Source organism: Gymnoscopelus braueri (assembly GCF_963280865.1).
Source record: "Gymnoscopelus braueri genome assembly, chromosome: 24".
Taxonomy (NCBI): Eukaryota; Metazoa; Chordata; class Actinopteri; order Myctophiformes; family Myctophidae; genus Gymnoscopelus; species Gymnoscopelus braueri.
This window is the reverse complement of record NC_137626.1, coordinates 6,661,743-6,675,147: the sequence shown is the minus strand read 5'-3', so window position 1 is coordinate 6,675,147 and position 13,405 is coordinate 6,661,743. Positions and strand designations below refer to the sequence as shown.

The 13,405-nt window shown below is 42.3% G+C and overlaps 1 protein-coding gene across 1 annotated transcript; it reads right to left on the bottom strand.

Annotated features, from left to right (window-relative positions):
* Positions 1–273: 273 nt before the first annotated feature.
* On the bottom strand, positions 274–13,088 carry LOC308080420 (uncharacterized protein). The gene is made up of 5 exons (XM_080422283.1): positions 12,463–13,088; positions 10,584–11,220; positions 8,825–9,042; positions 7,357–7,780; positions 274–6,285 (listed from the first exon to the last, which is right to left on the bottom strand). Exons 1-5 carry the CDS (start codon positions 12,876–12,878, stop codon positions 5,827–5,829), a joined length of 2,154 nt encoding a protein of 717 aa, XP_080278409.1. The 5' UTR covers positions 12,879–13,088; the 3' UTR covers positions 274–5,826.
* Between the last annotated feature and the right edge of the window lie 317 nt (positions 13,089–13,405).

The window sequence follows — 13,405 nt, the reverse complement described above, 5'->3', positions numbered from 1 at the left end:
TAAGTTACAATTTAATGACTTTTAAGGCCTTTTTAATACCAAATTGGCCACTGATGTTCACTAAATCTGTTTCTTCTTTTTTTTTTCTTTCTCATGCATCATGAGAAACATTAAAATTTTACTTCCATTTATGTCATAAGCACAGTGAGAGAATGCAGAGGAACACTTCTTCATAACTATTGATGTCTGCAGGTTGAAACAGGCACACAATTAATTCTGCAAACGAGACGTATAAAACAAAAGTCTGAACGGCTTTATTTCTCATGTGGAAATTTAATTTTAATGGACAAATATGCACAGACATTTTATCACGGGTTAATACATTATTGCAGGCTTTTATGTTTATTTTTTTTGCAATGAAATTCAGTCACTTAAAACAAGACAAAGGAACATTATATCAACCGATGCCTTACAGGGTGATGTAAATAGTTGCACTCATTATCACATAATAGTTCTACTTGTAGCAGCAGATCTCTTATAATCGGTGTTGCAAAATGTACTGTAGCCTTCACAAGGACCAAAGTTCAAATCCCAATGAGGATTTGGATGAATGGGGGGAAAACAAAACAAAAACGGACCCTGTGACTTCCATAGAAGAACCTATCCACCCTGATAAGAAGCTGATAAGCACTGACAGGCTGTACTGTCATCTGATATCCAGGAGAAATGATGTGCAAACGGACAGGAAATCAACCAGGTCACAATGGCAAACTATCCTACTGTGTAATCTCTATAGCAGGGGTCTTTTCTTTTTTTTTACAGACCCCTTAGCTGAGAGACAGATGAACCCCCCCACTACATATTGTATGACATTGTGTTGCAGATTAAACATTTTCATAGATTTCATAGATAGTTTTGTTGACTTGTTTGACAGCACTGCCATCAGTGTCTATTGCATTCATGTTAATGTGTGTTTTCAGGCATTTAAAACCGTCACTACTTAGTAAACTTGACCTTTCACTCTGTACTTAGACCGCTCTTTTTTCCCTCTACACCGAACGTCTTTGCCGAAAGCGCTATTACCCGCAGCAGCTCTGGCCATTGTACATTCATTAAAATAAATGGTCTTCACCAGGTTTAATGAAAGTAGATTAAATGATGCAGTTTGTAATATCTTCTTTACTCAATAAAAATGATTTGTCGGAAGTTGGATCTGTTTGTATATAATAGCAGCATTATGCCTATTATGCCTATAATAGCAGCATTATGCCTATCTAAATCCCGAAAATAACAATAGAGTGAATGGCGCTTCCGGTTCGTTCTCCCCCGCGCATGCGCAGATTGCGCACTCTGCTCTGTGATGACGTCGCGCGGAAACCCATCTATAGGGTTCAAGTGGTTAATGTAAAGCAAAAAAGAAAGAAATCCTATGACACAAAGATTTGGCGGTCCCCCCTGTAGTAACTCTTGAGGAACATATAGGGGTCCCCGGACCGCCTGTTGAAGACCCCTGGTCTCCAGTATTGTCTGTGATAGCCTATACTCATCCCTGAGTTTAAAAGATATAAATGAGAAAAGGATATTCAGCCTGATAAATATATTTCCATAATATATCTGCTGCCTCTATTTATGTAAAGGTACAGAGATATGATATGATGTGGTAGGCCTACATATTGACCATGTGCGACGTCCCAAAGTGAAAACCTGTGAATAATCAACTTGTAGTACGTCGTACGACGGTGTATTGGACGACAACTCAGACAACAGACAACAAGAACAGTAGTAGTAGTCAGGGGATATTAAAACAAATCTTGGAATAAATTCCTTACCAAAAACAATCTTCACCAATGTGTATTCAGAATCCATTGCAAGCATTTGTTTTGCACCAAAACCACTCCTTGGGCTAAAAACGGCCATAGCCGTCCTTTTCCAGGTATACTTTTTATGTAAAAAGCCCATTGAGATCGGGCCGTTTTTAGCCCAAGGAGTGGTTTTGGTGCAAAAACAAATGCTTGCAATGGATTCAGAATCATAAAAACACCCTAGTTTGACCCCTCACATGCTACTTAAAACAGAATTAAATTTTGTTTTTTCCCCCCGCATAAGGTTATGGTGGGTACCCCAACTTTCAGCAGCTGTCAAAAATTCCCCTAGGGAAACTGCATTTCAGTCTTTGTGAGATGTGTTACTAGACACTTTTACAAACACATTGGTGAAGATTTTTTTTGGTAAGGAATTTATTCCAAGATTGGACATTTTTCTGCTAATATCCCCTGACTATAGCAGCAGACGCATGTTATTCTCTAGGGCTGAGTAAAACTTTAAGTCAAATTTAACACCTTGTTTGAACATGTATTGTGCTTTGATGCACGTCATCATCATGAGTAGCCTTTAGCCTACTGTGAGCTATCACATATGTACATATATGTACATGATAGAAGAGGAGGGGGCTTTTCTCTTTAAAAAAAATACAAATAATTAGTTCTGCCATTAGCCATTACTTAGTAATTAGTCTATCAAACCCAGCACGGGTGGAAAAACAATTATGTACAGTAGGAGCACAGCATACTAGAAAATATAATATGTGTACATTTATGAAGGCGACATTTATTGGTGTGAAAAAAAGTACAATATTTGGATCCGAGATGTAATGAAGTAAAGGTAAAAGTATTGGGAATTGGAAATAATCAAGTACAAATACCTCAAAATTGTGCTTATGTACAGCACTTAAGTAAATGTACTTAGTTACTTTCCACCACTGGTTAAATGACAGTGTTGAGAGCTTGAGGCTACACTGTAATGAGCTGAGACAGAGAGAGCCATAATTATAGAGCTCCTTCTTTACACACAGTCTGAAAATAGTGTTGTGTAGTTAGAGTTAAAGAAAACGCACTCTACCAAAGTCCCCTCTCAAACAATGGCAATGACGGGGGAAGAAAACTGTTATGTGGAAATAATGAGTAAACACGATACTGCCTGACAATAATACAATGTCAGAACATAGTTGAAGTATACTGCTGATAAAGTATTTTGACAAACGCTAATCTGTTTACGGCGTGTCAAGGAAATTCGGAATAAGACGCTTATCATTTAGAGAACTCTGCAGTATGTATGTGAGCTGTGCATGTGGAGCTATTTTGGAAAACATTATTGACCAGAATTCTTTCGCTATTAAAAAATAGCAGATATACAAGCTCATAGCGCGCCACTTCGTGCCACACCATGAGCTTGTAGATCTGCTATTTTTTGAAGATTTGTATATAATAATAATAAAATATAATATGTGCAAATCTTTCAATATATCTTTTTTTTAAAGCGAATAATTTTTTACTCAAATCTGTACTTCTGGGGTAACAAAATATTTTGAGATGGGGGTCCGCGGCCAAATACATATCATTTTGAGGGGTCCTTGACATGACAAAGTTTGAGAACCACTTATTTAGCAACATAAGTTGCATCAGAAAACTGTTAGGATTTAGAAGACATTTGTAGAACGAGTTCTTAATGGGTTACTGTGTGTTTTCTTTTCTTTCTTACCACCCATTGTTCAAACAAGTCTCTTCCCATCATTTCCTGGTAAAACATTGACAAGAAACAGCATGTCACACTGGTTTAAAGAATGTGTCTGCAGGAGCTCTAAATGCACTTTGCTTTGCCTCAGCCAGTAAGTAAGCTTTGGTCTTGTGACACAGAAATCCTTCCTACAGTGATCCAGATTACTGCAGTGGTGGAAAGTAACTAAGTACATTTACTTAAGTACTATACTTAAGTACAATTTTGAGGGATTTTTACTTTACTGGAGTATTTCCAATTTTCAGTACTTTCACTTCTAATCCACTACATCTCGGAGGCAAATATTGCAATTTTACTCTACTACAATTATTTGAAATCTTTAGTTACTTTTCAGATATAAATTATGATATTGTAAAACATACATTAACCACTTTAGCCCTATTTTATACCTAGGCTATTTGAAAATAGCTCACAACGCGTCGCGATGCGACACGTTGTGAGCTTGTAGATATGCTACTTTCAAACATGTTAGTACTCTTACTTTTGGTACTTTAAGTACATTTTGATGCCAATACTTTTGTACTTTTACGCAAGTAATGTTTTTATTCTAGAATTTAACAAGAGTATTTCTATATTGCAGTATTGGTAATTTTACTTAAGTAAAATATTTGAGTACTTTTTCCACCACTACTTGTTACACAGAAATCTTCCTATACAGTGATCCAGAACAGATTACAGACTCGGGGACAAGAAGCTTAGCTTAGTGCCGACCAACCAGAAACACACAGCGTTTTCTGTCCCGTCACTCCCCACATTCACTGCATGAAAGAATGTTGCCATCCAAGATTACACAAGTGCTGTTTTAGGAAAACAGGTTAGGCAAACAACGCATTTTGCCTTCCACTTTAACATGTTGGGCATGTCGATAGGCTAATAGCTGAAAGTTTTAGAAAATGTAAAAAAAAAAAAAAGCAGATCTACAAGCTCACAAAGAGCTTGTTGATCAGTTTTGTCCCCTGAAAAAAATGTAATGAAATAAAAGTCTGCCGACAAAACAGGCCTATGACTGGCCACAGTGTTTGTAACATGCACACTTGACCAGTGGTGTAAAGTAACTAAGTAAATATACTCAAGTACTGTACTTGAGTACAATTCTGAGGCTTCTATTGTTACTTTACTGGAGTATTTCCAATGTTCAATACTTTAACTTCTACTCTACTTTTTAATACATTTTTGAACTTGGGATTCTGCAGCATGAGTATAATTGTGTAAGTATATTTTGATGCCAATACTTTTGTACTTTTACTCAAGTACATTTTTAATACCGGACTTCTACATTGTGGTATTGATACTTTTACTTGAGTAAAAAGTGTGAGTACTTCTTCCATCACTGCATTTAACACTATCAATAACATTGTCTAGAGGTCATGATCACATCTACTTTTTGCATCGTCATGCCTAGATTCTAGGTAACGGTCTAATGAGACACCAGTGGCTCCCAGTTGTGACTGACATTAAGAGACATTCATTGTTTGGGTTCTGGATAGTTTTGACTTGAGTAAGCTTAATCATAATAAAGAGCAATGTTCATGTTTTCGACAACAGACATCACTTGCGTCATGCATGCCATCCATGCTTGACCTCGAACCTCATATTCGACCTCAAATCTCATCCACTGTGTAACGCCAGTAGTGCATCAAAGACCCCAAACTATTATTCTATCTAACAGTATAGGCTAGATTTACTGCTAATGTGAATTTGCATTCGCATCTTTGCGTAAAGGCCGGGTACTGTTAAGGTCAGTGGTCTTTTCAGGCCACGGCCCTCCAAAATGATCATATTTGAACTGGGGACCCCCCAAAATAATCATATTTGAACTGGGGACCCCCAAAATAATCATATTTGAACTGGGGACCCCCAAAATAATCATATTTGAACTGGGGACCCCCCAAAATAATCATATTTGAACTGGGCCCCCCCCCCCCCCCCCACCCTGACAAGCACTTGGATTTGTAGGAGTTGAGGCGTAACATTTAGTTTGACTCGGTTCCACAGATGCACATTGTGAACATAGCAGATCTACAAGCTCACGAGGCGGTGTAGTTCGGCTATTTTCAAACATTTCCTTATATTATTTGACAATTTGGCCAATGTTTCACCAGTTTTTATAGCATAGTTTGTTCATTGCTTTTGATGCAGTGATGGTCTTTTTTTTAGGTATTAAAAAGGTCTTAAAAGTCCTTAAATTGTCCCTTCACAGCCATCTGGGGAACCCCCGCCTCGCCCCGCCCCGAATCAATCGAGAACCACCGCCGTAGGGTTTAACCGACGGCTCCGTTCAGCAAACAACTCCCGTGACGTTAGACGTCTCTCTCACCCTAAAAAGCTGGACTTGGGTCTACTACTGCTACTGGACTTGAACGAGCCCCTGCTACGGCTCGCCCGGAGGTCCTCGGCGTCGTGGAACGACACGCTGTGGACGATCTGCGACGTGCGGTCCCTGAGCCGCTGCAGCTTGGGTCTCATCCTGTCGCCGAGGGACGACTTCCTGCGGACGGGTTTGCTGCGCCTCTGTCCGTCCGTCGTCGTCCCGTTGTCGGCGTCGCCGTCGTTTTCGTGGTGGTGGTGGTGCAGGTGGAGTTTAAGGGGGTTCAGGTGCGGGTGCAGGAGAGCGTTGGAGAACCTCCGGCGGGCGCCGCCGGCGGCGGCGGTGGTCCCGGCCGCTCCGTTGACCGCGTTCTCCGAGTCGGGGTCCCCGGCGCCGCCGCTTGACGACGCTCCGGCGATTTCTCGTATGTCTATCGTGGCGTTGCCGGTGAGATACTGACAGGCCTTTAGGAGGAAGAAATGATATCGTGTTATTATGATTGGTTATATTATTATATGTAAACCTTTTATTTCCATTATGTTATTCATCTTATGATACGTTATATTTGACATGGCGTTAAGAGACAAGATGTCTCTCATAGGTATAGTTATTGTTTATTGGTCCCAAGCAGAAGTAGTTAATATGGCGTCACAATAATTTTAACCACTTTAACCATATTTTATACTTTGGCTATAAAAAAATAGCAGATCTACTATTTTTGAAAAACCCTGGCACAAAAATATTTTTTCAGACAGGGGGTCTGCAGCCAAAAAAAAAACATGAATTTTGTTTTAGTTTTTGTCGCACTCCAGAGCCAATAATTTGATAACAGGCTGTCATTTCTTGGCTGAACTACTCCTTTAAAGCAGTGGTTCTCAAACTTTTTCATGTCAAGGACCCCCAAAATGATATGTATTTGGCCGCGGACCCCCATCTCAAATATTTGATTCCAGGGACCCCCCAGAAGCAAAGATTTGAATTACAAATGTTCGCTTCAAAATTATAAGTGTTCAAAGCTTTGCAAAAATGTTCACGATTTTTCAAAAATAGCAGATCCACAAGCTCATAGTCGGTGCCGCGCTATGAGCTTGTAGATCTGCTATATTTGAATAGCCAAAATACAAAAGGTTAAAGCAGTGGCATTTGGTGGATTCTAACGTTGACCGGGCCAGAACCGGTTTGACGGCTAAACTGGTTTTTAATGGCCACTCATTAACAATTTGGCCGAATGCAAATGAGCCCCATTTGAAAACAAAGGAGACTTTCTGTGGTCGGCTACAACAGAATAGGGTGAGGGGCTGCTAATGTTGATTTTTAGTTATTTTCCCCTGGATCTTGCCCCTACACAGGGACAAGCTGGGTTTACAGACCGGGCCATGGCCTCGTTGGCCCCAATGACGATACGCGCCTGGGTTAAAGTGGTTAAAATTATTGTGATGCTATATTAACACATTTAGCTGGGGTCCCCCCTGGACCCAGGGGTCAGAGGCGCTACCTTCAAAGTAGCGCCTCTGACCCCGTTCATTTCCTGTTACCTTCTTCCCGCTGTAGTCCCTGACCTCCACGTCGGCGTCGTAGGCGCCCACCAGCAGCTTCACCACGTCGGCGTGGCCGTGCATGGCGGCCAGGTGCAGCGGCGTGTACCCGCCGGCGCCCGAGCGCACGTCCACGTCCACGGCGACGCCGTGCCGCTTGGCGAAGTTGACGATGAGCGCCAGCAGCTCGGGCCGGCCGTGCTTGGCGGCCCAGTGGAGGCACGTGAAGCCCGTGACGAAGTCCCGCCGCAGCAGCAGGGCAGGCTCGTCGGCCAGCAGGTGCTGCAGGCCGCCCCACTCGCCGTCCGACGCGCACATCATCCAGGCGTGCTCCAGCGGGTCCAGGGCCACGGACGCCCGGTCCTCGTCCGCCATGGAGGACGCCAGGGAGGCGGAGTCGTCGCTTCTCGACGAGTCCTTGCACCTTTATGGACGTGAGGCGTATATATGGACAAAATGACATCAAATACCACAATCATTTTTGACTAAATACCTCGATATCAATATTGCTATAATATATTATTGTGAAGATAATACACAGAGATCATCTCGGAACCTTTTAGATCAGTGGTTTTCAAGCCGTAACTCCCCAAAATAATCATATTTGAACTGGGGACGCCCAAAAATAATCATATTTGAACTGGGGACGCCCAAAAATAATCAAATTTGAACTGGGGATGCCCAAACATAATCAAATTTGAACTGGGGACGCCCAAACATAATCATATTTGAACTGGGGATGCCCAAAAATAATCATATTTGAACTGGGGACGCCCAAAAATAATCATATTTGAACTGGGGACGCCCAAAAATAATCATATTTGAACTGGGGATGCCCAAAAATAATCATATTTGAACTGGGGACGCCCAAAAATAATCATATTTGAACTGGGGATGCCCAAAAATAATCATATTTGAACTGGGGACGCCCAAAAATAATCATATTTGAACTGGGGACGCCCAAAAATAATCATATTTGAACTGGGGACGCCCACCCTGACAAGCACTTGTGTGTAGGAGTTGAGGCATTACATTTCGTTTGACTCGGTTCCACAGATAAATATTATGAAAATAGTAGATCTGTAAAGCTCGCAACGCAGCTTACAGATCTACTATTTTCTCCATTGTCGCCGCTTATATTATTTGACAATTTGGCCAATGTTTGACCAGTTTATATAGTATACGTAGTTTGTTGATTACTTTTTAGGTATTAAAAAAAGGTCTTAAAGGGCCTTAAAATGTCACTTCAAAATCATGTGGGGACGCCCCTGGGGGTGACGACCCACAGGTTGAGAACCACCTGCTTTAGATAACGTTTTCAAACATAGGTAAAACATATATTTCTATCATATATTATTATTAATATTTGGCTATATATTTTTTGACATTTTGGACAATTTCTAAAAGACCCAGACCTTATCACGTCTCATATCACAATTAAATAATAGATACCCAGCCGCCGCTTTACCTTGACAGGTGAACAGAGTTTCTCAGCGCCATGCTCCGGCGCACCTGCGGCGAGCTGTTCATCATGAGCTCGATGAAGTTCTGGCGGCTGGCTCTCGGCGCGGCGTTGTCGTCGCTGCCCGACAGACTGCCTCGGGACGGGGACTCGTCATCGTCATCTGACGGGTGACTGGACCGCAGGCTGCGCAGGGATCCCGTGGAGTTCCGGCGGCGGGAGCCCTGTGGTACAACACCACCGTTATATAGGGCAGTGGTGTAAAGTGTACCAGTGATGGAACAAGTGGTATGTTTTTTTTTTTACTTGAGTAAAAGTATCAATACCACAATGTAGAAATACTCTGTTACAAGTAAATGTTTTACTTGAGTAAAAGTACATAAAAATATACTAAAGTACCAACAGTAAAAGTACTCATTATGCAGAATGTCCCATTTCACAAGTTTCCATTATGTATAAAAAGCCTTTGAAAATTGCAGATCTACAAGCTCACAAGGCGTTGCAGGCTTTCATGCATGAAATTGCAGCTCACGTCGCTTTACAGAGCAAGAATACAATTACAGAAAAAAATACAAATAATTTAACAATAAAGCAAAAAAAAAGAAAAGCAAAAGCATAAAACAGCATTAAAAGAAAAGCAAAAAAAAGACAGTGAATCAGGCAAAACAGTGAGGAGACGAATATCAACACAGAGATTTAAAAAATCAACTAAAAGCCAGAGTGAAGAACTAGGTCTTGAGCTGTGCTTTAAAGCAGTGGTTTTCAACCTGTGGTCCGGGGACCACCAGTGGTCCTTGAGGGAGTACCAGGGGGTCCCCAGCAAAATTAGTTAACATAGCGTCACAATCATTTTTAACCACTTAGCTTTGGCTATTCAAAAATAGCAGATATACCAGCTCATAGCGTGGCACTCGGTGCCACGCTATGAGCTTGTAGATCTGCTATTTTTGAAAAACCTTGAAAAAGTGTGCACATCTTTGAATATTTATATTTTTTTAAAGCGAAAATTAACTGATATCTTTGCTTCTGGGGGGTCCCTGGCACAAAAAAAATTCAGATGGGGGTCCGTGGCCAAATGTATATCAATTTAGGGGTCCTTGGCATGAAAGAGGTTGAAAACCACTGCTTTAAAGCTATATCCACATATTTTGGTTTAGGGTTTAGTGCACCATAAGAGGTCTACCTGTTCTGGCGTGGTGCCACATCATCACCATCATGCCCACAGTGATGATGTAGATGTCCAGGTAAGCAGTGGTGTAAAGTAACTAACTACATTTACTCAAGTACTGTACTTAAGTACAACTTTGAGGTACTTTTACTTTACTGGATTATTTCCAATTGTCTATACTTTTACTTTTACTCCACTACATGTCAGAGGCAAATATTGTACTTTTACTCCACTACAATTATTTGGAAACTTTAGTTACTAGTTACTTTGCAGATATAAATTATTACATTATAAAACATGCATCAACCACTTTAGCCCTGTTTTATACCTAGGGCTATTTGAAAATAGCAGATCTACAAGCTCACAATGCGTCGCATCTCAACGCGTTGTAGATCTGCCATTTTCAAACACTTTAGTACTTTTACTTTTGGTACTTTAAGTACATTTTGATACCAATACTTTGGTACTTTTACTCAAGTAAATTTTGAATTCCGTACTTTTACTTGTAACAGAGTATAGTTCTGACACTTTTACAGTTTACTTAAGTAAAACATGTCAGTGAGTACTTTTTCCACCATACACTGGCCAAGCACCAACCTGTTCTGGCGTCGTGCCACTGTGGACATCACCACCACCACCATGCCCACGGCCACAGTGCTGATGAAGATGTCCGGGCAAGTCGAACATAGATCCATCAGCAGCGGCCGGCAGAGGCGAGGCTTCGATGATGGCGATCTGCGGGATGTCGGGCGCGGGTTCCCGGTCCGCCCGGACGCGTCTCTCCGCTGACGCTCCGCCGCTGCCGCTCTTCTTCTCCCTTTTATTGAACCCCATCGCGTTCCCCATGTCGTCGAATCCTCCTCCACTCGCGACCCCCTCCTCCTCCTCAACTCCTACAGCCACAGGTTGTTGTTGGTGTTGTTGTTGGGGACCGTGTAGGTTCTCCTCTTTGCTATTGTCAACCAAAATGGTTCCAGGAGAAATGTGTGTCTCGCCTCTTCTCGCCCGTGTGTCGTTTCCGTAACCTGAGCCTGCAGGTGAAAGTTGTGCTTGTTGTTGTCGTTGCTGCTGGAGGTGCGACGCCTCCTCGCCGCTTGTGACGCTTTCCTCCCCGGGGCGCTCCGTGCGCTCCGTGCGCTCGGAACACTCGGAACGCTTCTCTGTGGCACACGGCTGCTGCTGCTGCTGTTTCCCCATGATCTCGATCTCCACCACATTCAGCACATTGTCGCACCTAAATGCAGTTTTTTTTGTTCACACAAAAACGATTAGTCAGCCAGGGACGTGCACAGATAGACTCTACGTGGTGCTAGAGCACCTGCCCTTTGCCCTCTTGACCAGAAGTGCCCTTTTGAAAAAAGTTTACAGCAGGGGTCTTCAACAGGGGGTCCTCAGAGTTACTACAGGGGGTCCGCCAAATCTTTATGTGACATGATTTTTCTTTTTACCATAACCACTCGAAACCTAACATCCCTTTTCTGAGGAGAGCTTTAGCCAAAAATAGCAGATCTACAAGCTCACAACGCCTCGCGCTGCGAGGCGTTGTGGGCTTGTAGATCGGCTATTTTTGGCAAAGAGGTATAGGTGTAGAGGGAAAAAAGAGCAGACCAAGTAAACAAAAAAAAGTATAATTTACTTGAGCACCTGCCCCTCAAAATGTCTGTGCATGCCACTGTTAGTCACCCCCATGGAGACTTGAATTCATGGATATTTTTTTTGTTTTTGTCGCATTCCTAAGCTAATAATTTGATGACCAGCGGACCAGTAGGCAGCGGCCGGTCATCAAATTATTGGCTTAGGAATGCGACAAAAAAAATATGTCCATGAATTCGTCTCCATGGGGTGACTAATCGATAGGGGAAAAAAACATTTTAGGACTGAAGTGGGCTATGTTTTGTGAAAATAATATCAATCAAGTAACTAGTAACTAAAGCTGTCAAATAATTGTAGTGGAGGGAAAAAAAAGTACAGTAGGCCTATTATTTGCCTCTGAGATGTAGAGGAGTATAAGTAAAAAGTATTGAAAATTGGACATAGGCTACTGAAGTGAAGAAAGTAAAACCTTATGTTAAGGCTACTTAGTTACTTTACACCACTGCCTAGATCATTGGTTCTCAAAGTGGGGTCTGGGGACCCCCAGGGGTCCTTTGGGGGTTTCCAGGGGGTCCCCAGCAAAAGTATAGTTACATAGCATCACAATCGTTTTAACCACTTTATCCATTTATATGTTGGCTATTCAAAAATGGCAGAAGTAAAAGCTCAAGCTGTGAGCTTGTATCTGCTATTTTTGAAAACATTTGAAAAATATCAAAAATGTTTGGAATTATTGGAGTAATTTTGATTTTTTTTTTAAAATAAATCTTCTCTTCTGGGGATCCCTGCATGGCACAAAAAAACTTTTCAGATGGGGGTCTGCATCCAAATACATAACAATTTGGGGGTCCTTGGCATGAAAAAGTTTGAGAACTATACTGGCCTAGATGCGTCCTCCTCCTGTCCCGGTACTGTCACCTCCTCCTGTCCCGGTACTGTCACCTCCTCCTGTCCCGGTACTGTCACCTCCTCCTGTCCCGGTACTGTCACCTCCGTCCCCGCAGCACCTGCCCCGCTTGTCCCGGGGACGTTACCGTTCTCTTTGACTATTAAACGGCGATACTTCTTCTTCAGACAGACGCACTTGACCCCGTTGTCGTCGGTTTTGACGAACGCGACGTTGTCGACGAAGCCCTTGAACGTCTCCCGGACGGTGGCCCTCCTCTTCTGGGGGTCCCCGGGGACCGACGACGACGACAGCACCGGTTTAAAGTGCTCCAGTAAATCCTTGTTTGTCGCCCTGCCACCCCGTCCCGTTAGAAAGTGGAGGATCGCGTCCTGTGTGCACTCTGTCGCCATCACGATCGGCCCTCTTTTTAGCCTGTATAATGAACTGAAGACGAGTGCTCACTGCTTCCTTTAAACCGCTTCACTCCCCGATCGCGATCTATAATCGTGGACGGTGGACTTTATAGTTCGATAATCGTCGCTGTCTGTCTGTCTGTCTGTCCCAATCACATTGCAGTTTGACTCTGTATCCCCGCTGCTCTGCATTGAGAAGGTTATCCACTGAGCTGCACATAGAGCTGCGAGACATAGATCCGTTCTGATTCATTTGTAGGCTACTTATTTTAATCCCACAATGGAGTCGTTTCAAAATAGTTTTTCAAATAAAGCCTAGAATTAGCTATTACCATCAGGCAGGAGGCTTAGGATCCCAACAAATAATGATAATAATAATAATGATATTAATAAAGTACAACAATTAATTTGTGATATCTGCTGTGTTGATTGATTGGATTGAATTGATTGAATAATTTATTAGTAGTTTCACACACAGGAAAGTACAGGATTTTAAACCCAAGAAAGCTTTGGCTTGTTTCCAT

Bases quoted from the DNA above. Each gene is read 5' to 3' on its own strand.
- LOC308080420 (XM_080422283.1), bottom strand. From the start codon at position 12,878: ATGGCGACAGAGTGCACACAGGACGCGATCCTCCACTTTCTAACGGGA. The intron at 9,043-10,583 runs GTTGGTGCTTGG...GTTGTACCACAG, and splicing joins GTGGCACGACGCCAGAACAG to GGCTCCCGCCGCCGGAACTC. The intron at 6,286-7,356 runs GTAACAGGAAAT...TTCCTCCTAAAG, and splicing joins GGGACTACAGCGGGAAGAAG to GCCTGTCAGTATCTCACCGG.